General features: G+C 40.7%; 4 protein-coding genes across 7 annotated transcripts in view; 2 read left to right on the forward strand and 2 right to left on the reverse strand.

Annotated features, from left to right (window-relative positions):
* The first annotated feature begins 56 nt into the window (after positions 1-56).
* Positions 57-4,858, forward strand: proser3 (proline and serine rich 3). 2 transcript variants are annotated; one of them, XM_085422639.1, is made up of 14 exons: positions 57-191; positions 519-535; positions 612-720; positions 855-1,126; positions 1,289-1,437; positions 1,533-1,636; positions 2,132-2,217; positions 2,288-2,421; positions 2,519-2,748; positions 2,825-3,327; positions 3,428-3,572; positions 3,980-4,151; positions 4,412-4,493; positions 4,693-4,858. In XM_085422639.1, the coding sequence occupies exons 1-14, from the start codon at positions 72-74 to the stop codon at positions 4,742-4,744; spliced, it is 2,175 nt and encodes a 724-aa protein (XP_085278765.1). In that variant the 5' UTR covers positions 57-71; the 3' UTR covers positions 4,745-4,858. The 2 variants fall into 2 exon arrangements, with proteins under 2 accessions (XP_085278765.1, XP_085278764.1); XM_085422638.1 differs by lacking the exon at positions 57-191 and having other exon boundaries at positions 203-535.
* On the reverse strand, positions 4,655-7,241 carry hspb6 (heat shock protein family B (small) member 6). Of its 2 annotated transcripts, none has more exons than XM_085422643.1 (4): positions 6,594-7,241; positions 6,340-6,497; positions 5,444-5,566; positions 4,655-5,362 (listed from the first exon to the last, which is right to left on the reverse strand). In XM_085422643.1, the coding sequence occupies exons 1-4, from the start codon at positions 6,742-6,744 to the stop codon at positions 5,207-5,209; spliced, it is 588 nt and encodes a 195-aa protein (XP_085278769.1). In that variant the 5' UTR covers positions 6,745-7,241; the 3' UTR covers positions 4,655-5,206. The 2 variants fall into 2 exon arrangements, with proteins under 2 accessions (XP_085278769.1, XP_085278768.1); XM_085422642.1 differs by having other exon boundaries at positions 4,655-5,365.
* Positions 7,242-7,795: 554 nt separating this feature from the next.
* On the reverse strand, positions 7,796-9,985 carry psenen (presenilin enhancer, gamma-secretase subunit). Its single transcript, XM_085422644.1, has 4 exons — positions 9,878-9,985; positions 9,409-9,486; positions 9,099-9,203; positions 7,796-8,389 (listed from the first exon to the last, which is right to left on the reverse strand). Exons 2-4 carry the CDS (start codon positions 9,467-9,469, stop codon positions 8,250-8,252), a joined length of 306 nt encoding a protein of 101 aa, XP_085278770.1. The 5' UTR covers positions 9,470-9,486; positions 9,878-9,985; the 3' UTR covers positions 7,796-8,249.
* A 2,031-nt stretch (positions 9,986-12,016) lies between these two features.
* The window catches only part of kmt2bb (lysine (K)-specific methyltransferase 2Bb), a 28,753-nt gene continuing 14,394 nt past the window's right edge, over positions 12,017-26,375 (forward strand). The window contains exons 1-18 of one of the 2 annotated variants that reach the window (XM_085422645.1): positions 12,017-12,405; positions 13,777-13,855; positions 14,017-17,592; positions 17,696-17,877; positions 18,063-18,182; positions 18,368-18,554; positions 19,036-19,267; positions 19,363-19,430; positions 19,507-19,752; positions 19,913-20,019; positions 20,307-20,450; positions 20,987-21,100; positions 21,272-21,418; positions 21,496-21,588; positions 21,666-21,783; positions 21,871-21,984; positions 22,189-22,373; positions 23,361-23,462. In XM_085422645.1, coding sequence (XP_085278771.1) covers positions 12,076-12,405; positions 13,777-13,855; positions 14,017-17,592; positions 17,696-17,877; positions 18,063-18,182; positions 18,368-18,554; positions 19,036-19,267; positions 19,363-19,430; positions 19,507-19,752; positions 19,913-20,019; positions 20,307-20,450; positions 20,987-21,100; positions 21,272-21,418; positions 21,496-21,588; positions 21,666-21,783; positions 21,871-21,984; positions 22,189-22,373; positions 23,361-23,462 — 6,144 coding nt within the window. In that variant the 5' untranslated portion in view covers positions 12,017-12,075. The remainder of the gene's footprint in view (positions 12,406-13,776; positions 13,856-14,016; positions 17,593-17,695; positions 17,878-18,062; positions 18,183-18,367; positions 18,555-19,035; positions 19,268-19,362; positions 19,431-19,506; positions 19,753-19,912; positions 20,020-20,306; positions 20,451-20,986; positions 21,101-21,271; positions 21,419-21,495; positions 21,589-21,665; positions 21,784-21,870; positions 21,985-22,188; positions 22,374-23,360; positions 23,463-26,375) is intronic. The other variant, XM_085422647.1, reaches the window with a different exon arrangement.

A 26,375-nucleotide genomic window follows, 5' to 3' on the forward strand; every position in this document is an offset into this window, starting at 1 on the left:
AGACTTTCCTCTTCCGCGCGCTGCCAATTTCCTATTAGCTGATTGGTGCCTGTGCAAACCGGGCCGCCTATATGATTGGTCAAATGTTATATCAATCATTTTTAATTCGTTCCCTATTGGCTGTATGTCGTGTAGTAAATAACGTTCGGGATACACAACAAAAGCTCTCTTCCACTTTCATCGAGAATGTGGTGGGTTTGTAAAATAAACGCGAAGTTACTATGTTTTTAGTCAGAACGTGAAATTTGAATGATAAATAGATGTTCATAGAGCCTAACGGAGAAGCGTAATTTATATTCTTAAAGGGAATTTCTGGCATTTGAAGTAACTTTGTGTGTAGACAAGTAAACTCGGAAGAGTTCAGTAATGGGGGCATCGTCTTTTTGTTAGCTAAGTAACCCACTCAGATTAACACCTCAGTCCAGATATGATTTGGGGTGCCCGAGGTAAACCAAGCCCACGTTGAAACTGTGTGTGCTTTCTTGTGGTCGTTGATGTCTCATCGGTCACCTCCAAAGGTTGCTATGAATTCCAGGTGAGGATCTAATGACACATTTTGTAGCACCCTAAACAGAAGAAGTTATAGTTGGTAATATGTGTTCTTCTTACAGTGGACCTGTGCTCACAAAGCAGAATCCCTTCCCACCAGCACCGAAAGTGAGGACGGCACACTACCACCCATCCAGCAACCAACCCCTTTCAAAGAAAGAGAAAAAAACTGTATGTTTTATTTTCAAAAACAGTTAATATACTGCAAGAAAAACAGATTCTCATTGTGATATCTATCTATCTATCTATCTATCTATCTATCTATCTATCTATCTATCTATCTATCCTTTTTGTTCTTCTTGCAGACACTAAGTCCTGTACGTTTAAACCAGCAATCCAGAACAAAGTTACATAATCTAAACCAAGAGAGCCAGCAGCTGTCTAAGAAGCATGACCGTTTTTCCTCCATTGATGGACAACCTGTTCTTAAAGAGTCCCAGGCCTCCACTGTCTTTGAATTCTCTCCTGATAGAAATACTGCCTTATCTGACATGGACGAACCCAAAAAATCTGGAAAAAGGGGGAATTCCAGTGTTTCCCAAGTTCAAGGATGCCAGGAGGATTCTTTGCTGGCAAAGTATGTTTTAATGCCTTCTGTAATTTTCTTAAACAGAACTAAAAAATAGTTTCACAGTGACAATTTTTCATGATTAGATGACAATGTCATAGTGACCCAGATTATTTTTATTTCATTTTGCATGTGACTTCTTTTAACTAAATCTGACCTTTGCTTTGTCAGATATGTAGAGCGTTTTCGCCATGGTCAGCCACAGAGTCGAGAGGAGCGCCATCAGGTGGCCTCTGCCAGTGGAGAAGAGCAGGCACCTTTTTGGTGGATGTCACATTCATCTCTCAGCAGTTCAACACCAACTAAAACAACAGACGAAGGTGCACTATATTTACAGTCATTGGTGTATTTTATTCCCCGTTACCAGCTGCTTAATTCTATCGAATCCTTCTGTGTACTGTATTTCTCTGAAAAGATGTTATCCAACTTCTGAAAGAGGACCAGGATGCTGCTCTTTATGATCCATCTGCACGGCGTGACCATAACAGATCCCCTTCTCCCTACAGAGGATCCAATAGTGTGAGTTGTATTTATAAGCTAAGAAGAAATAAGCCATAATGTATCAATTTTTGTAGCAAATCTGCTTCTGTTTCTTGGAAAAAAAAAAACAGATCCATAAGATGGGGGGAAAGGCACCACCAATTATTCAGTTTTTATTGTTTGTGTATGCTGTCACAGTGGATTATAGGGTTTACATTGTCCCTTGATTTACACCACACATGTCCAAAGTGCCTGGGATTCTGATTGTCTGCAGAAGCAACACTTTATTTCGACTAAGTTTGCATATAAACATTTCCATTTCAGCACCACACTCCATTTGGAAGTCTATGTGTTTATTAAATGCCTGGGAAGTCGCCGTTTATGCAACCAGATTTGACACGTTGTTCAGCCTGCTAAGAACAAATGCATTACCCTTTTAATTAAAATCCTGCAAACGTGTTTATTTATTTGGGAGGATTTATTTACACGGTATTGCAAGTCTTTATATGAAAAAACATGTTTTTTGTTTCCCAGCTTTTGTCCGACACATCACAGGGTGAATTTGATGACAGGGAGATCCTGCACCTTCAAGAAAAGGCCAGCAGACTTCTTCTGAGGGGGTATAAAAACTGTTGAGCAATATTAAAGATAAATGGCTTCAGTTGTAGTAACTTTTTTTTTTTCTAACAGTGAATGTTCTGTGAGTGATGGATCTGTCCCTGTCAGCTCAGAGGGGCTGGGATGCTCAGATTTCTCCTCTCCCATCAGTATAGATGAGCCAGTGAAGCAACCTTTGATTCCCAGTTTATTCAAAAATACTACTGGTAGGGGAAGAGTGTGGACTAGAATACCTTTTGTTATTTATAGACAGATTCTATTTTGCGTGCTGCTGTGTTTTAAACTGTGTGTTAACATTTACAGCAAAGGCCAGCTCAGACTCAGCTCATGGTGTGTCCTTCCAAAAATCTGTCATGCCTTCTTTGGTGCCTCCTACCCGTCCAGAGGAAGACATATTGTTCCAGTGGCGTTTAAGGAGGAAAATGGAACAAGCCAGAGAGAGGCCCCTGTCTGTGCAAGCCTCCAGTCCTCATGCATTTGGTTGGCAGTCCATGAGGTTAAGCTATCCCTCCATCAGTGAACAAGCTTACAAGGTTGGAATCAAACTGTTTGTTACATTATCCATATTCTTTGCACAAATTTACAGAATAACATTAATTTGCTCTTCAGGAACAGCAGGGTACCCAACCCCCTCAATTCTCACAAAGAGATACTCATTCACACATCACTGATGCCCAGCCAGAAACCACTGAGGCCCAGAGGTTCTGTCCCCCAGCTCCAGGCCCTTCGCTATTCCCCACCATCAATGTTTCTGGTTCAGTCCCTCAGCTGCAGAGCATTGCCCATGTTCCTTCCCACATGCATTTTCTCTGTGACGTCTTGCCATGTCCCATCCAGTCATCTCATGCCAAAGTGCACCAGAGCATTTCACAAAGGTTAGACGAGTCACAAACCAAAGTTCTTCACAAAAAGACCCAAGTCCCCGAAAGCCTTGGAGAATTAACTCTTTGTGAACGCGTGTCACTCACTCTACCTGCGCCATCTGAGAGAGAGTGGCCTGATCACCAAAAAATGTCTGAGAAGAACAAGAAAAAGAAAATGGGGATGAAGCAATCAGAGGTAAATGGGAAGGAGGAAGCAGCACTCGCTAGACAGCAAAAGAAATCAGCAAGGTGAATTATTGAAATATGGGCACTGTTTAAAAGTCTTAGTGATAAAAAAATATGTGTTTGATACCGTTAACATTTTGTGGGATTTATTCTTCACAAACAGGAATTCATTACATCAAAAGCTTCCCAAAAAGGTCACATCATGTAAAGAGCAGCAGCAACCAGAGAGAAGACAGGAGCTTCCCAGTGAAAGCTGTGCTGGTGATCATGAACCACCACCATCTCCTATCCGCAATGCATTAGGACAGGTAAACATGCAAATGTTCAGTGTTATTTCTTTATTTGAAGCCACAGAGGCTGTGTGCATATTTGGTCTTTTCTGGTTTTTCTCTTCTCCCACATTTGTGACATCTCTGCAGTATATTTGATAAAGTGAAAGAAAGCTGTCTGTTTGTTCTCAGACTTTGGCAATTTATGATTGTTTACAAATCTTAATTAATCATTTGTAAAGGCCACTGACAGATCTGGTCTTTAGAAGACTGTATATGAAGTATTTAAATAAAATACACACAAGTTTTTATTGAATATAATTACAGGTCTACCTTCACTATGCATGTCCGCACATCTTTTTTAGATGCCACACTAGTCATAAGGTTCAATGTGATCAAGGTAATTAATATGCATTAACTGGGGTGTTTTCATTTGACCTTAACAGGTAGTTTCAGAGGTACTGTTTCCTACGGTGGATTCCTCTTCTCCAAAAAAGATTCCTGTTTCATCTGATTCTCCTTCCTGCACCGTCTCTGCACCTTCACCACCGCCAATTCCTCCAAGCAATGCCCTGAACTCTATGGAGGTCATTTCACAGCTGCTGCAAGAGGCCGAAGGTAAGCTTATGGTGGCAAAAGGCACCAATCTTTAGCCCGTAAACAGCTGCGGTGATTACATAAATAGATGCTTTTTCCCATATTTTAACTTTTTAGTTCAAAAACCCTACAACAGTTTTTTTTGTTGGTGTTGTTTTTTTTTTTGTGTGTGTTATGGGAATTAACATAGAAAAAAACCTGTTATCTCATTCCTTTTTTAAGGATAAGCTTATAATATTGTAGTATCTGTCCTCTCACTCAGATTAAACTTTTTGTTTTAGATTCAGATGAAAAAGAGTTTGGAGATGATCCTCTGTTACAAGTTATTCGCAAACAGAGAAAATGGGTGAAGGAGCAGATCAGGTAAAACTGAATTAGATTATCACCATTACTGTAATGATTAGAATCCTTTCCTGTTTATATTTCTAGCATTAATTTTTTCTTATAATCTATTGGAATCAATTGACAGTCATGTAAATAGAGTCGATTGCCAGAAAAAGAATGATTTTTTTTTTTTATGTTGTTGTTGTTGTTGTTGTTTTGTTTGTTTGTTTTTTGTTAGTGAGGTGGACTCCATCTTAAATGAATTTGTGGAAGAGCAACAAGTTACTTGAAGAACATCAAGAGACAGTTTGTGTAGTCACATTTATTTATTTTTTATTTTATAAAGAAATAAAGTTAATTTATATTTTTGAGGACATTTTTCTACAATAAAGGTTGGAGATGTGTCTCGGTGGATTATTATTCACAACACTGTGCATGTACAAAAGTTGCACACAAAAAGCAGGAGTTGGAAATGCTAACAGAGAATATTTACAAAGTAGAGTGGTTACTTGAAACATTATGTAACATTGAGTATTAGCAGAGCAGTATATACAAACCTTGGAGTGCAGGGAACATTAGAACTGTGCCAGGAACAGAGCAGATGTGTGCTTTGGCACATACCAAGTTCTGCTGCGAGTGCAGGAGCTTGAAGTTATTGCCATTTTTGTCAGTGTGACCATAAAGGCTTCCGCTGATTTATTTTTGTGTACGGTAAGGATGGCAGAGGTTTTAGTGTCGTCTGTTAATGCAATTTAAGTAAGAGGTGTGTAGCTCTGAGTGTGCAGCATAGGTGCAGATATGATAAGGATCCCATCTGGAGAGACCGCTGACTCCAAAGCCATGGTGTCCACTCCCTTTGGAATGCGGTAGCGACGGTTAAACTGCCGTGTTGTAAATCCAGGACCGTCCTTCTAACACAAAAGAGATGAGATGTGAGATGTGTAGCACAAAAATGGAGAAAAAATATCCATGTACCTCAGCATACCAACCTTTCTCTCTTCATGCTTTCCTTGCACTTCTACAAAGTCTCCTATGACTTTGACGATCAGGTCCTCTGGGTTGAAATGTTTCACATCAACTTGAACTGTAAATCCGCTGTCATCACAGGTTACCTAACAACAGGAGTCAACACTTCTGCATGATTAAACAAGACATAAAGTTCCTTACAGCAGCCTGCACTCAGTAGATATCCTTAACCATATTTCAGTGTGGGGAAACTGAAAACAGCTTTTCAATAAGACGTGGATCTGACTGAAAGCTCAGAAAAATGTAAAGGACTCCTTTTTTTCCCTTTTACTTTAAGCCAGGGGTTGTCAAACATGTCCAGGGGCCAGAATTGGCCTGACAAAGACTCCAGTCTGATCCACTGAACTTCTTTTGAAAATGTGGAGGGGACACTTTTTTTGTGTACTTTTACCTGTATTTTTGGTGGTTTAACAGCTTTTACTCCTGATAAATACCTCCCCCGTGGCCATTATTTCTCCACTAAAGTATTAAAAATAGATAAATCTATGAATAAGCAAAAAGTGTTACTATTACAGGACAGTCTGTGCAATGAGCAACCAGGACTCTTTCTGTAATTTTACACATTAAATTTTTACAATTTAAGAGCCTTGATGACAGATGTCTTACATTTACTACAGCAGGATTTCTTTATCAGATGTATTGTTTAAATTCTTTTTTTTTCTTATACTAAGATAAATCAGGGATATCTGCTGGTTAAACCTCTTTACATTGACAGAAAGGGGAGTTTCAAAGGTTTTACACCACAGCCTGACCTTAAGTGGGTATGTGGTTCACAGTGTAAAATGAGTTAAAATGAGAACCATGGACAATTTATACTAACATATGTTAGTATAAAATGTAAATAAATTAAGTGACCTACCTCTGCAGAGCTGGCATTATCAGTCTCTGGAATGATTAATTTTGGGGACCAATTATATTGTCCATAAGTCCCGTTGAGCCGTGGAATAAGAGGTGGTAAAACCTTCTCCCAGGGGATACCACCAGCTGGCATAGTGGGTGGCAGGATGAAGTCCATTTCTAGTAGGCACAAAGTTTGAAAAATCAAGAGCTGACTAAACAGCAGTTAAGCCTACAGCACCCGAGGCTACAAGACATAAAGCACTGAGCAGTTACCTTTGCTTAAATTCTCTGGAGTGGAAAGAAGAGCTCTAGTTACAGCGCTTGTGTTCTCTGTGCTTCTCTCCTCTCTCGGCTCCTGGATGAGACTGACTTGTTGCGTGCCGCGTGTTTTATAGTGGAGTTGCATAATAAGTTGGGAATTCATCCTGGGACACCTTGCTTCTGTTATGTTCTGGACTGCGTACCCTTGGGTGTTCCGGCATGGTCACAGATAAACGTGTAGGCCTATTATTTTGAGAGTGACACAGCTGTTGCAGGCTTATTGTTAATTAACGTTGTTATTGGCCATTATCAAAGTTACAGCATGCAGCCTTTTTACACGGTCAGTGGCACCAATGCGGACTATTCATGTGTAATTATCAAAGCTGTTAAGAGCTGTATGCCTAAGGTTGGTTGTCAAGGAAGGTTTGTCCAAAAATAAATTCAAAAGACGTTAACCCTTGTTGGTTGACACCAGACGGACAGTGACAGCAGGGGCGTGCTAAACACATGCTACAGCACGTGTACTACCAGTAAACCACTGTCCTTCCCCATAGTTATGAGGTTTTTTAGACCTTTAGCAATATAATGTAGACATCATAAAATACATTTAGATTGCATATTACTCGAGTTTTGGCTTATTTTTATTGACTGCCAGTAAAATTTTAGTAAAATTTATTTTTATTTCTGGTTTTTTAATGTGAAACAATTTTTACCTGTGAAAAGTGCTGAATAAATACATTTTACCTACTTACTAGTTCTTTTCAACCACTTCAGTCCTAATACATCAGATTTAATGAGTCAGTTTTATAAATGGACTGCCTGCTTTACTTAGTCTACCCTCTGTGTTAATGCTTTTTGTTTTTAGTGCAGTTCAGTGAAGCCAACTGTCATATATGGTTGCCGCGTTTCCCCCTGTTAGCAGTGTCATTTAAGCTTGGACTGTGACTAAAATTGGCTCTCAATGTTATGACTCATAAAGGATGACAGGGAAGTGGAGACATTTGGAGGGCTTAACTTATTGGATTTCACAACAGGCGCCAGTGGTCGTCTGGGCTTTGGGAGATTTGGCATATGTGACAATGAGAGGTATATACATTCTATAAGGAGACAAAACAGTTCACTGATCACATATGACAAAAAAACAAAACACAACTATACAGGTTTGTGCATTCAGTGGTATAACAATATTCTAACAACTTCCAAATTCAACTGAGTAAGATTGTAACTTGGCAGCATTGTGGATACTTTTTATTTATTCACACAGAAGTAAAAATAGTGCACAATCATACCATACCACAATAAACAGTTCAAAGACAAAAAAAACAAAAACATTAGTGAGTTGTTCATTATCTTATCATTACAAAATTTCCATGATCAGAAACATTGCCTATTTCAAAAGATGAATTACTCTTCTCTAAAGCCAAATAACTTACTCAAATGTCTTGGTGAGCACAGAAATGGTTTTGGGTCCTACATTGTTTATCTGTTGAAGATAGGTAACATTTACTCTTCCATTTAGTTGGATTTAGTTGACCAAAAACCAGGAAAACAACTGCCAAAAATCATTCACTGTTGTTCAGGGAGAAAAATTTTTTGGCCCATTACAGTGGATCATTAGTTTTACTGAGAAGACTAATCAGTTGAAATGAGGAGGGGGGGGGAACAACCTCAAGGGATACCTAGGGGAATGGTAAAGGAGAGGTAATCTCCCACCTCCCCCCACTCTGCTCTGAAGTGCTGGTATATGGTGATCCACGTGGTGAGCACTGCTACCCATAATAGTAACCCTAGTGCCGAACGCTTCACATCTAGACAGACAGACAGAAAAACAAGCAATAAAATTAGTTACTGTCCAACAGTGGTCAAAACAACACAGTACAGTATCAAGTTGGCTGCTTAAAGCATTGCTTTAAAAACAAACAATACGTACATGGTTATAGGGCAGTGTTTTGTTTTTTTTTTAAAAGTGGGTAAAACCTTTCTCAAGTTCTTATCAGAAAATTAGAATTTAAGCCCAAATTATTCTATACAAGGCCACATTATCATAAGAATTATATTTGTATAAATATAGCAAAAGTACTTACTATATTATTAAAAACTAATTTATTTTTAAAATCCTTTTTTCCCCTTTTAGGTAAGAGATCATGTATATTGATGAATACAACTTCTGTAAAAAAACAAAAAAAACAACCAGATCTAAAAAGTTACTTGGTCAACTTTTCCTACAAAAACAAACTATTTCATTTTCTCAAGCTTATGAAAAGTGCAGTATTACCCAAAACTCTTTAAATAGGATGAAGACACACTTGGTAATGTGCAAGCATGTAAAATGAACATGGAATTCACACTGACAACCTTTGTCAATATCATATGTCATGACTGAATGTTTATTGAGGAAACAAATTGAATCCTACAAGAGTGACATCCAAAGAACAGCTACTGACAAAAAACTACAAGACTGAATACAGAGTGCAAAACTGAATACTAAATACATTTTTAAAAGGTTCTGAAACTCACATGCTTTTATCTGTAGCTGTTCAGTGTAGGCTGGCTTTAAGAAGGCCTCCCGAAAAAACCAAACAACATTGACAAGCCACAGGAAGGGGAGAAACGCAAAGCCACCTGGAGAAATAAATAAAAATATTTGACAGAACTAATCATTTACTAACCACTGAAATATTTTTAGGCGCATTAGTTCAAAATTTCGCCTTAACTTAAAAAAAAAAAAGACTCACAGCCAGTGTAACTAACCTAGAATATACAAAACAGGAATAGGAAGTACAACTGTATAAAAAAGGAACATGAGGATTAATATTAATACTCTCACCTAGATAATATTTTCGGCAAAGGCTGAGCTTCTCCTCATTGGGCAGTCGCTCCAGGTTCATAGTGATATTGTACGTTCCTGCACACAGAAAGAAAACAAAACAGATTACAGTGCTGGACTAGCTCTGTCCAGCATCCAAAAAGAATATATATATATATATATATTTTTTTTTTTTTACAAATAAAGGAATGCTTGTTATACAGACATTTAAAACACGCTCTTCCGCTGATTCTGAGACGATAATAAATCCGCTTTTTACTGCTTGACCGCTGAGCTAGTTCCTCAGATGACTGAAAAATTCACCTCAGGCTAAAGTTAGCAATCGTTAGCTTAGCAACGTAACAAAAAGGCGTTACAAAATCGCTTGCTGTAAGTTTCCAGACTAACTCTCCAGATTGGGTAAATGTCGTTATAGAGTCTATCCAAAATTATGAATATCGTACATTAAGGTAATAATGTAATATCTTACCTTATCGTTTCACAGCCAAAAGTTAAAGAAAAACAAAACAATCAACACTTCCTCCTCCTTCTTCACAAGCGCTAGCTTCTTCTTCTTCGAAGGCTAACGCCAAGACTGAGGTGTTTCAGCGCCACCTACTAGGCTGTGCATCAGATTGCAGATTCTGCAATCACAGAATTTGAGACTGCTCCCATCCCACAAAGAACCTGTAGACGGTCACTGGTAGTTATTATTATTATTATTATTATTATTATTATTATTATTATTATTATTTCTCTACATTTTATTTACTAGTCCCGTGTCCCTTTAAAAAAAATCAACAACTCAGAGTACTGCAGTGCCACTATTAGTACCCCTTGCAGTAAACTGAGAAATGAACAGGCGCTCAATTCAGAGTATCTGTTCCAGTGTATCCTTTTCTTGACATTTTCCAATTTGCCCTGCATTATGTTTTCTTTATTCTGAGCACTGTTGGTGCTTTTGCTCCCATTTTAAAAAGTGCCACCTCTACACTGTCCTGTTTAAGTGACTAGTTTAGCCCCAGTGTCTGCCATTTCAGAAAAATAACACTGACAATCCTTTTCTTCAAAATATAAGTATAAAATTGAAATAGAAAAAGAGAGAAAGTATAAGATATTAAGAAGAGAAAATAGATACTCAAATACAAATTTATCGTAGAAACAAAATTGGGCTGATGTCAAAATAAGTAAAAAATGATCAAATAATGCAATTCATTTTACAGCCTTCTTATCATTTGCAAGTTTTAACAACTTACTTAAGAGTTTAATTTCATTCAGCTCTCTGTTCAAAAATTCAAATTCAAATTTTATTTGTCACGTACACAGTCATACACAGTACGATATGTAGTGAAATGCTTGGACAACTGCTCGTGACCTAAAGAAAACAAAAAAGGAAAGGCTATGAATAAGATAGGAAATAAATATGAAAAATTAAAAAGGGTAAATTTAACTAGGAAGGAATAAAATATAAATTAAGGTTAAAAATGAAATAACTGTACAACACAAATTAGAATGAAGGGTAAATTTAACTGGGAAGAATAAGATAAAATATATAAATTAAGTTGAAAATAAAATAATTGTACAACAAAATACACAATATAGAACTATATAAGAATGTATGAAGAAATCTAAATATAAATAAATATATACACAATAACAGCAGCTGTACAAGTATTAACCGGAAATGAAGAATATAGTGACCAGTGTTGTGCAAAAACAAAGTCCAGAAAGTCCAGTGTGTGTGTAAGAACCATATGTGTGGGTCAGTACTGTGTGGTGGTGTGATTGTGATTGCACTGTTTGTGCATGGGTTGGATGTAAAATACCTACTTTTGGAAATAGTAATACAAAATAAAAAACAAAAAAATATAGCCCTGATAACGGAACTAACCAACTTTTACCCTTTTTTTAAAACGCTGATGTTACCTGAATATTTGCATAATATATATTATTATATTATTATATTATATTTCTTACCCTGATCAACCAGGTCCTCTTATATATGGCATGATCTGCAACTCCGTTAATTAATCCCTAATTAACAATAAATAAACTAAGTGAATGAAGGTTTAAACACCTTCATCGTTAGCCTTTCATTATCGCAATAAGGATTCATACTGCCACCTAGTGTTTGACTATGTGTATAGTCAAGAATGCTGGTAGATGTAACGCATTTAATTATCAAAACATTCATTCAGTTATGCAGCCTTAAAGCAGTTCTCCTTCAATTAAATTTCATTTCAGTGCTACCTCTGTCAATACTGTTAAATGGAGCGATTAAAAAAAGACGGTCACTGCTCTAATAAATGAACACGAAACTCACAATATTGTGCTAAGTTGCCATCTCTGCTTTGAAGATGATCTTGAACGCTGTTAGGTTCCATTTAATTATCCCAATTGTCTTCAAACGCAAAAAGACACAACATTTGACCATTTTTTGAGATTTAATTATTTTTTATGTTTTAATAGTATATACAGCTAAGCAACCTTTAAATTTTAAACCATACCCAGTTGTGTCAAATAACAATTTGACGTACAACCGCACATGTACACGTCACTTTCCCCTCGCTAAGTGGGAAAATGAACTCAATTTCCCGTGCAGCACTGCGGCTCCCCCCTCCCATCTCGCGCCTTCCCTCTTGTCTCTCCTCGAGCTGCTAGCCGTCGGTGTGTGTTGTTGTTGAAGCAATGATGGCGGCAGCGGGATGCGGATCAGCAACCGCGGCTGCCGTAGGAGGCCAAGGTGGAACCGCTACGGCCAGAGGTCGTTTTCCCGGTCGGCCTTGGTCATCACGCAGTCGTTTGCGCTCTGAGAAGCGTTGGCAACTCGGGCGATCGGGCTTAGAAGCTGATGATGTGACTAACGGAGGGCCAAGGCCCGCAAACCTGGTTCTATCGTTAAACGAAGACCAGTCTCACTTGCGCTTGCTTGGAATACAGGAAAGCCACAAGATCCTTGGCCAGGCTGGATACAGCTCTAGTGGGAGTGAAGAGGTGAGGTCCCACACCCACCCAGGAGTTAGTATCTTTATTTCATCTTCTCACATTTTGTGTGATCGTTAATGCACCAGAAAGAGAGCAAGGCACAACAGTGTGACTGCTTAGTACCATGGAGAAATGTCAACATCCTTCAGGCTAGCGTTAACTTTAGCTTCAGCTTCAAGCTTGCTAAGCTAAAACTGTATGCTAAGTGTTAGCACAGTGGAGCTCTCCATTACATTTAATGAACAGTCGTAACACAAAATAAGCACTTCAGCAAAAGCAGCAAAGCTGTTCAAGTCACCGCAGCACTGTTGCTTAATTTGCTCCTAGAAATTTTAAACATTTAAAGGGTCATAGCATGCATAACTGCAAGAGTTTTAATTGTTAAAAAACACATTATGCGGGAACGCGAGTTTGTGATCAGGAGTCTCAGTTATTTCATGTATGGCCCACTCGTTATAGGGCCAGAGTAGCAGCTAGCTAGCTAATAGTGAACACAAAGAAGGGGAAGGATAGCGCCTTCGTACCCCGCACATTGGCTAACTGCTAACACGCTGCATAGACTCGGGCAGAGTAGTTACTTTAAATAAAACCGCACATACGTCGGAGCTTATTTGTACCACATAGATAACTTTCACAAATTAGGTTGAATGCTTTATGGAGGGCTGGGTTTGCTAACCGCTAGCTAATGTCACCAAACACGTCAGGTTTAAATGGTGGTGCAGAAGTATGCCAAAGTCAAATGCAACCTTGTTGGAATCGAAAGCGTTCAAACTCACCTCATAAAGTTTAAGTAAAATGCCAGCTCGTAAGAGTGGCGCTGTTTTATGAGTTAAGATCCCAGTTGTGGGTATGGGGATGTACAGTACAAAGAGAATAGTAATTATAGCAAGATTTACCAGCAGTTTTTTTTTCGTAGCTGCTCATTTGACATTCATATTAAACCTGTTGTTAAATCGTGTTGCATTAGGTAGTAAACGGTCTATATTATGTAATAACATTATAGGAAGTTTTCCTACTCAGCCACATGTTTTTTTTTCTTTTTTGTTGTTGCTGTTACTAATGCACAACGCATTTATGATATCTGTATAACAACCCATGATGAATGACAGTAGTTGGTTTCAACCTTTACTTAGAAAGAGCAAAACAGTCATGTACTATTGATGAGTTTCATTTTAAAAAGTCAGACTTGTTTGCTATATTGTTAGAAAAGCCCTTGTTCAGATATGCTATGATCCACATATATTGATTTGTTAATGTGTTACATGTTAAAAGCATGTGCATGCAAAGGATTTTTTTTTCTGCACTCGGACCTAAAACTTTAGTTATTGTTTATCCTGATGGTTTAACAGTTTCCAGCAAAGTGCAAAGTGGCTTCAAGTGTTAATTGCGGTTTTATTTTTCAAGGGGGATGATTTCAAAGGATTTGAAGCTGAGACAAAAGGTTCCAAGGGACCCATATTGTCTCAACAAAATTCTTCCAAAGGTAAAGACCAAGCTGTTATTTAATCTCATGAAATATTTGGTGTTATTTGTAAATAACCCACAAGTTAGGAAATGAATTAAGCACGAAATGCAATATAATATATTTTTTCTATATAGTTTTGTCAGATGATTTTGTGTTCATTTAATACCTTTGTTTTGCAGGTGATGCTGCCAACACAAAATCGAAACGTCAAAGTGAGAAGCTACCGCTTAAAACGCCAGCAGTGAAGGCAGCTGCACCACCTGACCCGATAAAAGATGTAAAGTCTTCGGAGCAAATGCACGACGTGTCCCTCGAAGCAAAACCAGCAAAAGATTGCAAGAAAGGTTCGAAAGGAAAAAGCACCCTGGATCGACAGCCCGCCAAGAGCAGAGCTTCATCAGCAGCACCGAGGATTACTATAAAGTTGGTGGCCAAAAAGAAAATCAAAACTGTAAAGGAGCCTCAGAAAAAATCTGCAAAGAAGTTGAAGATGAAAGGAGATCAGGATGAGCCTAAAACCAAGGACATTGAGGGTGACCAGATTTTAAGTGCTCATGTCAAATTAAAAGCTGAACCACAAGAGGATGAGCATGGCACAGAAGATAAAGGAGGGGGGACGGTACCTGTGAGAAGGCGTGGGAGATCTGCTTTAAAAACAACAGAGCCTGTATGCCAGACTAGCGCCAAAGTTGTGGTTAGTGACCAAAAATCAAAGGAGAAAGAATCTGTTGATCAACCTGATTCTGTAAAAGAGAGCGGGACTGTAGAGCCAAAATCACATGCAAAGAAATTAAAGCATAAGGAAACTGCTGCTGGCCAGGGTCCTGAAGTTAATCAACTAGTGACTCGTAGGAGCAATAGAGTCACAAACCCACTCTCTAAAAGAGCCACAGTGAGTGCACCTGCAGCGGAAAGTTTGAGTACAAGTGATGCTGTTGTAGCAGTGTCCAAGTCAGAAGCTTCGCGGACAGCAGAGGCCAAACCATTAGCGGGAAGTAACAGACGAAGGCAAAGCAGGAGGCTGAATAAAAACGATACAGTGCCAGAAAACCAAGGTCTGTCATTGTCAGAGACTGATAACTCAGCTGTGCAACCCAGTGACAGTTTGCCTTTGAAAAATGAGGACACGAGGGTCCCAAGCTTAAAGTTAATAAAGATCAGAAACCCTAAATACAATGCGCAGTCCGCGGGGAAGAATACGTCTCGAAAGAAAAAACGAAGAAAATTTATCTGGACTTTGACGTTAGTAAAGGGAGGAAGTCAGACGCCATGCGCTGAAAACACTTTCACAGTAACACCTAATGCTGTAAGTGAGGTTGATCAGCCCGCTCTTTGTGATACCAGTGTCAGTGAAAATTTAAAGGGAATTGATGATGAATCCAAACTTGATGACACAGTTCCACAGGAGAGTGAAAACACTGAGAAAAATGAGAGTAATCAGAAAGATTCCCAAAACAACGCCGAGGAGCCGTTGGAGGAAAAGACCTCTTTACAAGTTGAAGTTGCAGTGGAACACACGGCTGAAGCATCTCCACAAGAAATCACTAAAACGGACTGTGGGAAAGTTGTCCCCCCTCTTCAAATTAAAAAGGTCTCCTCTCCTGGCAAACATAAAAGTTCAAAGCCTTCTTTTTTAATTCAGCAGGTCAGCCCTGTGGCTGAAAAGATGTTGGAAAGAGAGGAGAAAGAGGATGTTTTAATAGATCAGAATGAAACTAATGAGGATAAATCAGCATGTCTGGATGTTGATGTCACACCAACAAGAAGGCTTAGGAGGAGAACATCAAGCCTTGATTCGTCACCAACAAAGTCTGTCAGTCAGAAGCCGGTGAACACTCCAAAACGAAAGCTTAGAGCAAGTGTACAGGATGAAGATGCCCCACAGGTTCATGTTGAAGATTCTTCTCAGGTTTCAACTGAAGATTCCAGTTCACAAGTTCTTCCCGAAAACCCTTGTCTTGATTTGACTGAGGAGCCATCGCAAACGACCTTTGTAAACTCCTCTGAAATTGTTGACAAGGATACCTCAAATATTGCTGAAGACCCCTCACAGTTGCCAGGTGACGCTTCCCCACCAAAGGTGGAGAATGAGGTAGAACCACAGATTAATGAGGCCGAACCACAGTTTAGTGAGGCCAAACCATTGCCTGTGCCTTCCAAGCCTAGAAGATGTAGGAATAACAAACTAGGGAAAAAGAAGTCTCTTCCCAGGAAGAAGGCTGTCGTTTCCACTGAAACTGCTGTCAACACAGAGCCTGTTACAGTTGACACTACTAACACGGAGCCTGTTCAAGAGGAAGACACTCAGCCTTTAGTAACAGAGGTAAGCCAGCCGGAAACAAAAGATTGCCCTCCGCCAGAGACCAAACAGGACCCTGTGTCAGTGGAGGAAGAGCAGATACAGCCATCAGTAAAGGAAGAAATGGACATTCAGTCAATTGAAAGTCAGCAATCTTTGTCACTGGAATGTCAAACGAGTGATCTAAATGCATCAATGGCATCTCAGAAAAAAGGAAAAAAGAAACGTAAAAACTTGATTGGTCAGCGCCAGAAACACAGACACAGGAGCAAAGATGGAAAATTTGCCCCACTCAAATTACCTGAAAGTGAACAAACTGAAGAGGGAGATGGTGACAGTTCTACCCCACTGGCAGCTAACGCACCATCCCCAAGCTTCAAACTTATTGGGGTACATAAAAAGTACAAAAAGAAGCAGTCAAGTCTTCAGTTTATTGGCTCTAAGAGACCAAAACCTAAAGTCATTTCCAAGCTGATAGATACAGGACTTGACAAAGATAGTTTGAAGCAGGAGGAAACAGACACATTAGTTGATGGGGGGCAGGCAGATGTTGCAGAGGCTCAGCGCAGTAAGTCAAAGTTCATAAAAAACATTAAGCACTTCATAATGCCTGTGGTAAGTGCCAGATCCTCCCGGGTGATCAAGACCCCGCAGAGGTTTATGGATGATGCAGGAATGTCTGTACTGCCTCGGAGAAACTCCCCAAAAAAGGGTTTACAACTGGGCTTGCAAATACGTCCAGGAAAGAGGCGAGATGATGGGGCAGACAGAGCAATATCTCCAATCCTGCCTATTGACGAGGAGGACATATTGAGTGAAGCTCAACTGGATGTCGATCTGTTTTCAGCTCAGGACCTCGATGAAAGTATTGATCTCGCCGATAGCCTGTTTTCTGAGAGAAAAAGTGTCAAAAATGATAAGAACAGGTCTCTTCTAAAGAACTCAAGTTTTAAGTGTCATCTTCCAGAAAAGGCAGGCAAGGAAGTGAATACACTGGACAAAACTCCAGAAAACAAAGGCGAGGATCTGTTTTCACTGACACCAGTTGATAAGCCTACAGAACTATCTACTGACCTCCTTGATGTTCAGAAAAAGAAAAGCTGCCCTAAGTTCACTAAGCAAACGACTCACCTCAAGATATATCAGAGGCTGAAGAAGCCACAACTGGGACTTAAAAGCAAAAACCCAACAGAGCCCGATGGTGCGAGCAAACCACTCCAGCCTCCTGTTGATTTAGCAGAAGGACTTGATGATGAAGCCATGAGCATTAGTCTTAGGCAACGGGATACAAGCTTAGAGAAAGACAAGTCCAAGCTTAAGATCGAAGACCTAGATACGCCTGGAGTAGTGAGAAAAGTTTCTGTCTGTGTTAGGACTACTAACCCAAAGTCACTCACATTGCAACATGGCCAAGTGGAAGATATAGCTGCAAAAGACACTGCCCAGCCTCACTCAGGTAACACCATACTAATGTTAAGCAACTTTCGATTCATCACTTACACAATCGTGCAAACAAGACTATACCATAGACCTGAAAATGGCTTGTATTGCTTCCACAGGAGAGTTGCAGTCAGTACAGAACTCAGGCAGATGTGGGGGCATTTCTCTTGGGTCTGTGGAGAAGGGAGTACCACAAAGAGCACGACTCACTGGTGCAAATAAAAGAATGTTCAATCTCCTCAGGAAAGCCAAGGTTCAGCTTATTAAAATTGACCAGCAGAAACAGCTTAAGTCGTCTGGGGTAAGGTCACCGTCACCACAAGCGTGTTTTCAATTCATTGTATACATTGACTGTTTGTTAGTAACTTAACCTGGCTTAATAACATGTCATAGAGGAAGAACACATCATATAAACACAGTTGTTTTGAGTGATACATTATGGATCAGTGTTTTTTTTTTTTTTATCTTTTCAAATTAACCTTGCAGCTGTTATCTGGCCCGGTTGGAGCCAGGTCTCAAGATATGACCTCTAAAAGACAAAGGAGGAAGCAGAGGGTGCAGCTTCATTCTGACGTTCCAGTCAAGACAGAACCGCCTCAAGTACAAGTAAGAAATCAATAGGCTCGAGGGGAGCGAGCATTGATCTCACTAAAAATCTTGTTTCTGTCTGTGGTTGTACCAAGCGGATAAAAAAAAACCCTTTTGTTGAGCTGAAATTGAACAATAATATAAACAGGGAAGCTCATCCCGTGTAAACTAAAGCCTCATGACACTTTTATTTCCTTCCTCAGCCACAAGTCATCTCCCCACTGTGCCAGGAGTTCCGTAGAGCAGGAGGTCCACGTATCAAGCACGTGTGCCGTGCTGCATCCGTGGTCCTCGGGCAGCCACGTGCCATGGTACCAGATGATATTCCCAGACTTAGTGCCTTGCCACTGCATGAAAGATCTGGCATTTCCCCATCAGCGGTCACTAAAGGTAGATATGACCAATGACATTACACTGCTTGTCTGAACAGTTCCTATAAACAAATTTGTTTCCTAACTCAAACATAAGTAACGCTATCTAACTTCCAGCAATCAGTTGTACAACTGATTAGTTTTTATTTGATATTCACTGTAACCAGACTTTCCTTGATCATTTATATATTTAGTGCCTCATCATTGCATCTTTACTATTTTTATCTATACCGCTGCTGTTTGATGTAGCTGAGAATGCATTTGGGAAAGAGAACAAGAGCTGCTGTTCAGATAATCGTGCATTATTTTCCCATTCTCTGTCAGTGCGCCCCAGGGCAGCTGTGGCTACAATGTAGCTTGCCATCGCCAGTGTGTGAATGTGTGTGTGAATGGGTGAATGACTGAATGTAGTGTGAAGCGCTTTGGGGTCCTTAGGGACTAGAAAAGCGCTATACAAATGCAGGCCATTTACCATTCTTATTGCATTTTTGTTCTTGCAGATGTTGGTTCTCCATCTGAATCTGACAGTCCTGGGCTGTCAGATCCAAAGGTCACCAAGGTCAAGAAACCATCAAATTTTGTAAAGCGGAAAGGACTTGGACCGTTTGGGTACCGATCTAGAAGGTGTGGCGTATGCAAAGGCTGCAACCACGAAGATGATTGTGGCAAGTGCATTAACTGCCTGGACAAACCCAAGTTTGGTGGTCCCAATACCAAGCGGCAGTGTTGTGTGTAAGTTATGTTTGGTAGTTTTTGTGGCACATAGGACAATGTGGTGAATTCTGATTTATTCTAAAAATTTGTATTTATTTTATTTTAATTACAAGGTATAAGAGATGTGACCAAATTGAGGAGAGGAAAGCACGCAGATTAAGTGGGAGAACGGCACCTAAAGGTAATTTTTCCCCTTCTGTGCACACTTCATGTTGTAGTAGTTCTTACATATCAGTGTCACCACTGTTTTCTTTTAGGTTCCTCTAAGCGAAGGCGATCCTCTCTCAGTGGGGGTCATTCAAGTAACGACGAAGGGAATGACTCACCGTCTGGTCTCCAGAGTGACGGCCACAGTCCATCATTGAGAAAGCAGCCGAAGCGTGTTGTTAAACCCCGTGTCTATTTTGACCTGGTGGATTACGACTCAGATCTAGATGATAAAGCTCTCTCGAGCTCTGCCTCACCAGCAAGGAGAAGAGGTGTCGGACCCCGTTTCAGTCAAGGTAAATTAATACTCAGCGACTGCTTGACACAGTCTAGTTGCTTGTTTTGTTTTTTAAGAATAGCAAGTAGCTGTGTAGTCATTTAAGTTTGGATATTGTGTACTATTATGATTACAAAGCCTGTAATAAAGTAAATTGTTTTTTCCATGATGTTCTCAAGACTTTGTGTCGCTGGAAGGATTCTTGGGAGACATATCAGATGATGAGGTCAGGCATCGAAAGTCCAGTTCTCACCGTGTGCCGTCAGCTCGACGTAAACCTGAGAAGGTGGGTAATTCTGGATTTAATTGGTGCTTAAACTGTACTTAACTTATATAATGGAAATTTGTGGCAATTGTATAGAAGTATATTGATGTTTGGCCAACAAGGACAAAAAAATGTCCAGCTCTGGCACGCTGTGCTTAACATCACACTCGTTACTGTTACTGATCAAACAAACCAGACGTTTCTGCACAAACTGTCTCAGGATTTTCTTACATTCCCTTTCTTTTGCTAATTTAATGCAGTGAATTTTAGCAATTAGCAGTTTAATTAACTATTATGCATGTCTGTAGGTTGCGGTGGTCTCTCAGGGTCTCCAGTCTCAGGGTCCTTTGGAGCAGACTCCTCCCAGTGTCCTGGCTGCATTGGCCCATGGATTTGAGCAGCGAACTGTCGAATCTTCTAAACCTACTCACAAAATCAGGGTTGATTTTAAGGTAGGGTTTTTTTGTTTGTTTTGTCTTTGTTTCATATATTCCTAAATTCCAGAGTTGTATTCCCTGTCGGAAAGTAATAACTAGAGTTATGTATTTGGAGACATACTTGGTTTCTTATTTGCCTTCCTCAAATATTATTTACTCCACAGAAGATGTACACACAGCTAACACCTGTAATAATTTAAAATGCATTTCATGTTTTCACGTTAGTATAATGTTTTGCCCAGCAGGGGTCGGTGTTAATCTAAGTTCCCACATGTGCAGCGTTCCATACATCATTCATTAGAGTTTTGTTCCTTCTGATCTGTCGAATTATTTTTTTAATCTATGAATGAAAGTTTTACATGTGTGAAAATGCAAATTACAACTTGCATTAAATTTAATACACAAAGTTAATCCACAGTTCAATCAACAACATAGTGTAAATATCTATATGGGCATTGATTAATGGAAAGAGTAGGGTAATGGTAACTACTGTGAAAATCTTTAATTTTTTTTAATTTATTTATCTTTTTCAATTTTTGTCTCATTTTCAGGAGGACTGTGCTTTGGAGAATGTCTGGAATATGAGTGGATTAAGTATACTGACCTCTGCGCCTCCCATGCCACCCTATGTCTGCTTCCTTTGTGCCAGTAAAGGGCAACATGAGGTAACTGATAATTTCTACTCAATTTTAATTTAAATATTCAGTCTCCTGCTTACCACCTTGTATTTTCAACAAGTTTAGATAAACATTAAACACTACATGATTCAGATATCAAAGTGTCCTTTTTTGTTATTTACATGTTCTTTTTTTTTTCCTCTGACCCTCATTTTACAGATGCTGTATTGCCAAGTGTGCTGTGAACCTTTCCACAAATTTTGCCTTGAGCCAGCGGAGCGCCCCTCAGAGGAGAACAAAGAAAACTGGTGCTGCAGACGCTGCAAGTTTTGCCATGTGTGCGGAAGGAAAAACAGGCTCTCAAAGGTTAAAACATTTTATTTGTCTTGTTTAGCTTTCTTATTGGTATGTACTTAATCTGTTTGCTTCCATGTCTTCCTCAGCCTTTATTAGAGTGTGAACGATGCCAGAACTGCTATCATGCCTCCTGTTTGGGACCAAACTACCCAAAACAAAACAAGAAGAGGAAAGCCTGGGTAGGTTACTCAAAAAAACACAATTTTAGGGATATTTACTACAACCTGCCGATTTCTCATAGTAATATTTTGTGCAGGTGTGTATGACATGCACTAGGTGCAAAAGTTGTGGCGTCACACCAGGGAAGAGTTGGGACACTGAGTGGAACCATGACAAAGGACTATGTCCAGATTGTTCAAAACTCTATGACCAGGGTGAGGCGACAGTTTAACCTTAACAATAAGTTTATCATTTGGTGAATTTTCAGCTTCTTTAACTTGTCTGAATGTCTCTTTTTTTAGGTAACTACTGTCCAATCTGCTTCAAGTGTTATGAGGACAATGACTATGATAGTCAAATGATGCAGTGTGGCACCTGCAACCATTGGGTTCATGCCAAGTGTGAGGATCTAACAGGTGATTTTTATTATTGACTCTGTAAACATTGATGGTATACAGTTTTGAAGCTTCTTAATACTGGAACAGCATTATCAAACTTAAATGTTATCTGCTACTGTCAGCTGAGCATGAATATTTTTCTTAGATTGCATTTGTGAATTTTGATTATGAGTGGATTTCTCTGCCTCCATCCAAAATATCTCTCCTGTAAAATAATTTCAGATGAGCTGTATGAGATCCTGTCCAGCCTGCCAGAGAGTGTAGTGTATTCATGTCGACCATGTAGTGTGACCCAACCCAGTGCCTGGAGAGAGCTTCTCTACATTGAGCTCAGGGCTGGGGTGGAGAAGGTGCTAGCATGCTTGCTTTCATCCACCCTCACCCAGCACCTTGTTACCTGCTCACAGGTAGGAGACTTTGCTTCTATTTTTATTAGTGATGCAATGATTGACTTGCCAGGGACTGGAATCGGATGATTTTCGGTGTTCTCAACACCAACCGGTGACCAGCCTGATATATGTGCCGTTATGAGCTGGTCCATTTCATGCATGCACAACATGCACAACTACTCATGCACCCACTCACAGCCATATGTTAACATGTTGTGAGTAAAGTTTGGTAAAGTAACCTGCAAGGGAAAGCACTACGAAAACTTTTGCCGAAAACTTAATCAGATGCTTAACTCAAACTTATCCAGCTGAACATGGACATTTTTACAGAAGCTAACAAAAGAAAAGTGGTAAAGATAACTAAAGCTTAAAGAAGCCTTGGCATGAGCAAAAGATCAAAGCAGTTACAGGAAAACTTATGGAGACAAGTGAAAAAGAAAAAAGAATCAATGTCCTGTTATCTGTTGAAGTTCTACACATACTGGAAAATGATGCAAGTCCCTGACTCGTTTTTGTTTGTTTTTTTGTTATATGAATCTGCTGCACTTGCTTTTGTTTGCTAAAGGTAAGGTGAAATATGTCAGTTAAAGGTGGGTGCACAGAAACACGTTTTCATGTATGTGTTCCTCTTTACAGCAGTAGAGCACTTTATTTTCAGTTGTTAAAGTGAGAGAAGTTCCTGTAACTTACTGCATATTGGGATAAATTGTGAAGTTTAATAAGTTGTTTTTTTTTTATTATGAACATAAAATACATGATTCTTGTTTGTATATGCTGTCAATTGTAGTTCTTAGAAAAAAAATCATAACCAGGAAAAATCGGTATAGGCTGGTCACACATTGCAGTCGGTTCATCTCTAATTTTTATGACTCAAATGTTGGTTTTTATGCTACATATCATTGAATATAGCTAACAAAATATTTCCGTTTACTGTATTATTATTATTTTATTTTAGTAAACCACTCAAATTGCATGATGTTTAATTTTCTTCGACTTCTGTTGTAGTGTGAAAGATCGGTCGACCCTGACAGTGGCATAGAAGGAAAGCCAGCCTGTGACCTCCGAGCTGTAGGAAAGAAGTTTGACAAAGGCCTTTATACTACACTGGTGAGTACACGGCCCCTTATTTAATGTCACATAATCAGCTCAAGTAGATTAACTGGTATAAAACATTGTGCTTCCATTTAAACATTAGGTCTGTACCATCATAGTAAAAATGATGATCATGATCGTTCAGTTTTTATTGCAAATTGTAAACCGAACATTGCTTTCACATTTTCATATATGTACGAAAATATAAGTGAAAGTTAAATCGGTCTTCCTTATTCTCCTTATGTTTTTCACTCCTTTCTTTATACCTGTATGATGTATGCAAATAAAACAGTGCAAGTTTTGCCACTTTTGATAAAGAATTGCTCGAGCTCGACCTGTGTTTGTCTAATATGTTGACCATTTTCATGAAGCCTTCGTTGACGGACGTGGGTTACTGACCTGGTAGCCTGGCTGCCCCTGGGTGGGTCTGGGACGGGCGTGGGGTTCTGGGGGTGCTCCATCTCTGGGCTGGGCCCCTGGCTGGGCCTTGGGGGCTTGGGTCCTGGTTGGTGTGTTGCCGGGGTTGTGGGTGTATGGGGTCCCAGCCCTGGCGCAGGGTGCCGCCAGTGCATCGAGCCACCTGGGGGGCTCTTCAACTGTTCGGGGAGGCTGTTACATCTTGCAGGGGGTCTCCTCTCTTCAGGAACTCACTCTGCAGGAGAGGGAGATACAGGAGAGGTGGAGGAAGATCTCAGCCTGGGTGTCTATTGTCTTGTGTAATCTGGAAGATGAGTGGATGATGGGGTGGGTGCCGGTTTCTCTGTGGTGGGGTCGGGTGGGCTGTCCCGGTCTCTTTGGGGCCAGGCGGCGCTGCCGAACTGGGCCCCGGTCCTAATGGGCCTGGGCCCCCTTTCCCTGGCAGGTTGCAGAGTATGGGGGTGCCTACTGGGGTCAGCGGGGGAGCTGGCCCCAGGGAGGGGTCATTTGCCCCTCCCTTCTTTGCCTCCCCATCTCCAGCTGCCTCCCTCTTCCCGCTCCACCACAATCACCCAAACGTGCAGGGCCTTGCTACCCCCATCCCCCGTCCCCTTCTGGCTGCCTGTGCCTCAATTTTATCTCACAACTTAGACATTCACATTACTCACACCCATTACACATACATATAGGATCTTGGGGGTGGGCACGATACACGGAATCCAAATTACCATCAGGGTGTGCACCTCACCCCTGGCGTCGTTGCCCACCTCTCAATTTTGAATACACGTAGACATTGAGGGCTAGCAGGAGGGGCTATGTGCTTACCTGCTGCTCTCTGGCAGGTAGCTCCATGCCCTCCTGGGTTTTAAATGCACCTTAGAACACACATGCATCAACACTACATTATGAGCGGGCGGAGGGAGGTTCGGAGTCTTCACACACGCCCGTTCTCTGCAGCCTGCTGGAGCGGGGGGGGGGGGGGCCAGGAGGAGGAGTTGGCCGTCCGACTGGGGTCTGGAATGTGGGGCCTCCCTGCTGCTGCCGAGTCGGGGCGGTCTGCTTCTCTCCACCCCAGGGAAAAGGGTAACACCTGGGTCTGGGTGCAGTTTCCCCCTCCAGGGGCAAGGGTACCTTGACCTGGGGTATAGAGTACGCTTGGGAAGTGTGATCGTGTGTACAGTGTCTCTTTGTGTCTGTCTCCACGTTGGGTGAGTGTTGAGTAATTGCATGCGAGAGCATGAGGGTGGGAATGGATGTTTGTATCTGTGTGTGCCTGTTTGTCTGTGTCTATATGTCAGGTTGGGTATCAGACGCCACCTCTCTGGGGACATCTCAGGCCCTCCAAGGTATGGAGGCTTATCTCCCCCTACCACCACTTTCCCTGCCAGTGGCAGACGCCCTCAGACATCGGTGCGTTGGTGGGTCTTTGTGTCCGGGGGTGGGCGTCCAGGTACACACCGGCTCACTCCTTGGTGGCTGCTTGTCGGGGTCTGGAGCCTGGGGCTCGCTCGGGCCCCTTCAGGGGTGGGGTGCCCTCGGCCTCTCGGCCTGGGGCTCGGTCACTCTGGCACAGCTGGCTGAGCTCACGGGCACGTCACTGCAACCCCCCCTGGCTTCTGCTCCGCAGGGCTCTCCTCAGCTCTTTCTGGGACAGTGGCGCGGCTGCCCCTCTGTTGGTCTTCCTTGGTCTCTTGTGTTTTGAGGGCCTCTGGATGTCTGGAGTTTTGATCTCATGCCCTGCTTCATGCCCTTGAGGACGGGGCTGTGGCTCCCCCACACCCTCTAGCAGATCATTACATGAAGGAACCTTTTAATACAAGCGCGTTCATGCTGACAGTTGTACACACGGGTGCTCACACACACACAAACGACACACGCTGTGCGCTGTCGATCTTGCGTGCTGCACAATAATGTTTAATATTTAGTATTTACTGTTATATTCCCATATATCATCGTGATGTTGTTTATTATGTTGCTCTTTTTTTTTTCTTCTGCTTGTTTTCTTTTTTCTTTCTCAACATGTGATCCAGGTGATTGATATATGTATTTTTTTTTCTGCTTATTTTGTTGGTTTTTGTTTTTTGCCCTTTATCCCCGTCCCTCTTCCCCGCTGTTTTTCTTTCCCTCTTTCTTTCTCCCCTTTCTTTACCCCAGTCAAATCTGTCCCGTATTTAGCAAGTAAAAATAAAATAAAATAAACAATAAAAGGTGAATCAAATAGACCATTACGGCAAGGCTGGGATGGTCAATTTGGTAAAGTAAATCTGTTGGGCATCTTTCTTCGCCTTTAGACAATAATTCTGATGGCAAAAGAGCCAAACAGGACAGGCAAAAAAAAAAAAAAAAGAAACGCTTCATTTGCTTTTGCATTTTAATTAGCAAAACATGCATTTTAAATATTGCTCAATTTAATTGTGTAATGCCAAAATTGTCGTCTAGATTCAAATTCAATGAATGTACAGCCCTATTATGTGATATAGAATGGTACAGTGGTCCCTCACTATAACGCAG

This window comes from Rhamphochromis longiceps, linkage group LG11, assembly GCF_057381845.1.
Source record: "Rhamphochromis longiceps isolate RC_006_pf linkage group LG11, R_longiceps_female_GT1.1, whole genome shotgun sequence".
Lineage (NCBI taxonomy): Eukaryota > Metazoa > Chordata > Actinopteri > Cichliformes > Cichlidae > Rhamphochromis > Rhamphochromis longiceps.

Excerpts from the sequence above, each read along its gene's own strand:
- proser3 (XM_085422639.1), top strand. The coding sequence starts at position 72 with ATGATTGGTCAAATGTTATATCAATCATTTTTAATTCGTTCCCTATTG. Across the intron at positions 2,422-2,518 it reads TTTATTCAAAAATACTACTG|CAAAGGCCAGCTCAGACTCA; the intron begins GTAGGGGAAGAG and ends TAACATTTACAG. Across the intron at positions 4,494-4,692 it reads TGGGTGAAGGAGCAGATCAG|TGAGGTGGACTCCATCTTAA; the intron begins GTAAAACTGAAT and ends GTTTTTTGTTAG.
- psenen (XM_085422644.1), bottom strand. The coding sequence starts at position 9,469 with ATGAACCTGGAGCGACTGCCCAATGAGGAGAAGCTCAGCCTTTGCCGA. Across the intron at positions 9,204-9,408 it reads TTGCCGAAAATATTATCTAG|GTGGCTTTGCGTTTCTCCCC; the intron begins GTGAGAGTATTA and ends TTATTTCTCCAG. Across the intron at positions 8,390-9,098 it reads ACAGCTACAGATAAAAGCAT|ATGTGAAGCGTTCGGCACTA; the intron begins GTGAGTTTCAGA and ends CTGTCTGTCTAG.
- hspb6 (XM_085422642.1), bottom strand. The coding sequence starts at position 6,744 with ATGAATTCCCAACTTATTATGCAACTCCACTATAAAACACGCGGCACG. Across the intron at positions 5,567-6,339 it reads ATAATGCCAGCTCTGCAGAG|GTAACCTGTGATGACAGCGG; the intron begins GTAGGTCACTTA and ends TCCTGTTGTTAG. Across the intron at positions 5,366-5,443 it reads GAAAGCATGAAGAGAGAAAG|AAGGACGGTCCTGGATTTAC; the intron begins GTTGGTATGCTG and ends CTTTTGTGTTAG.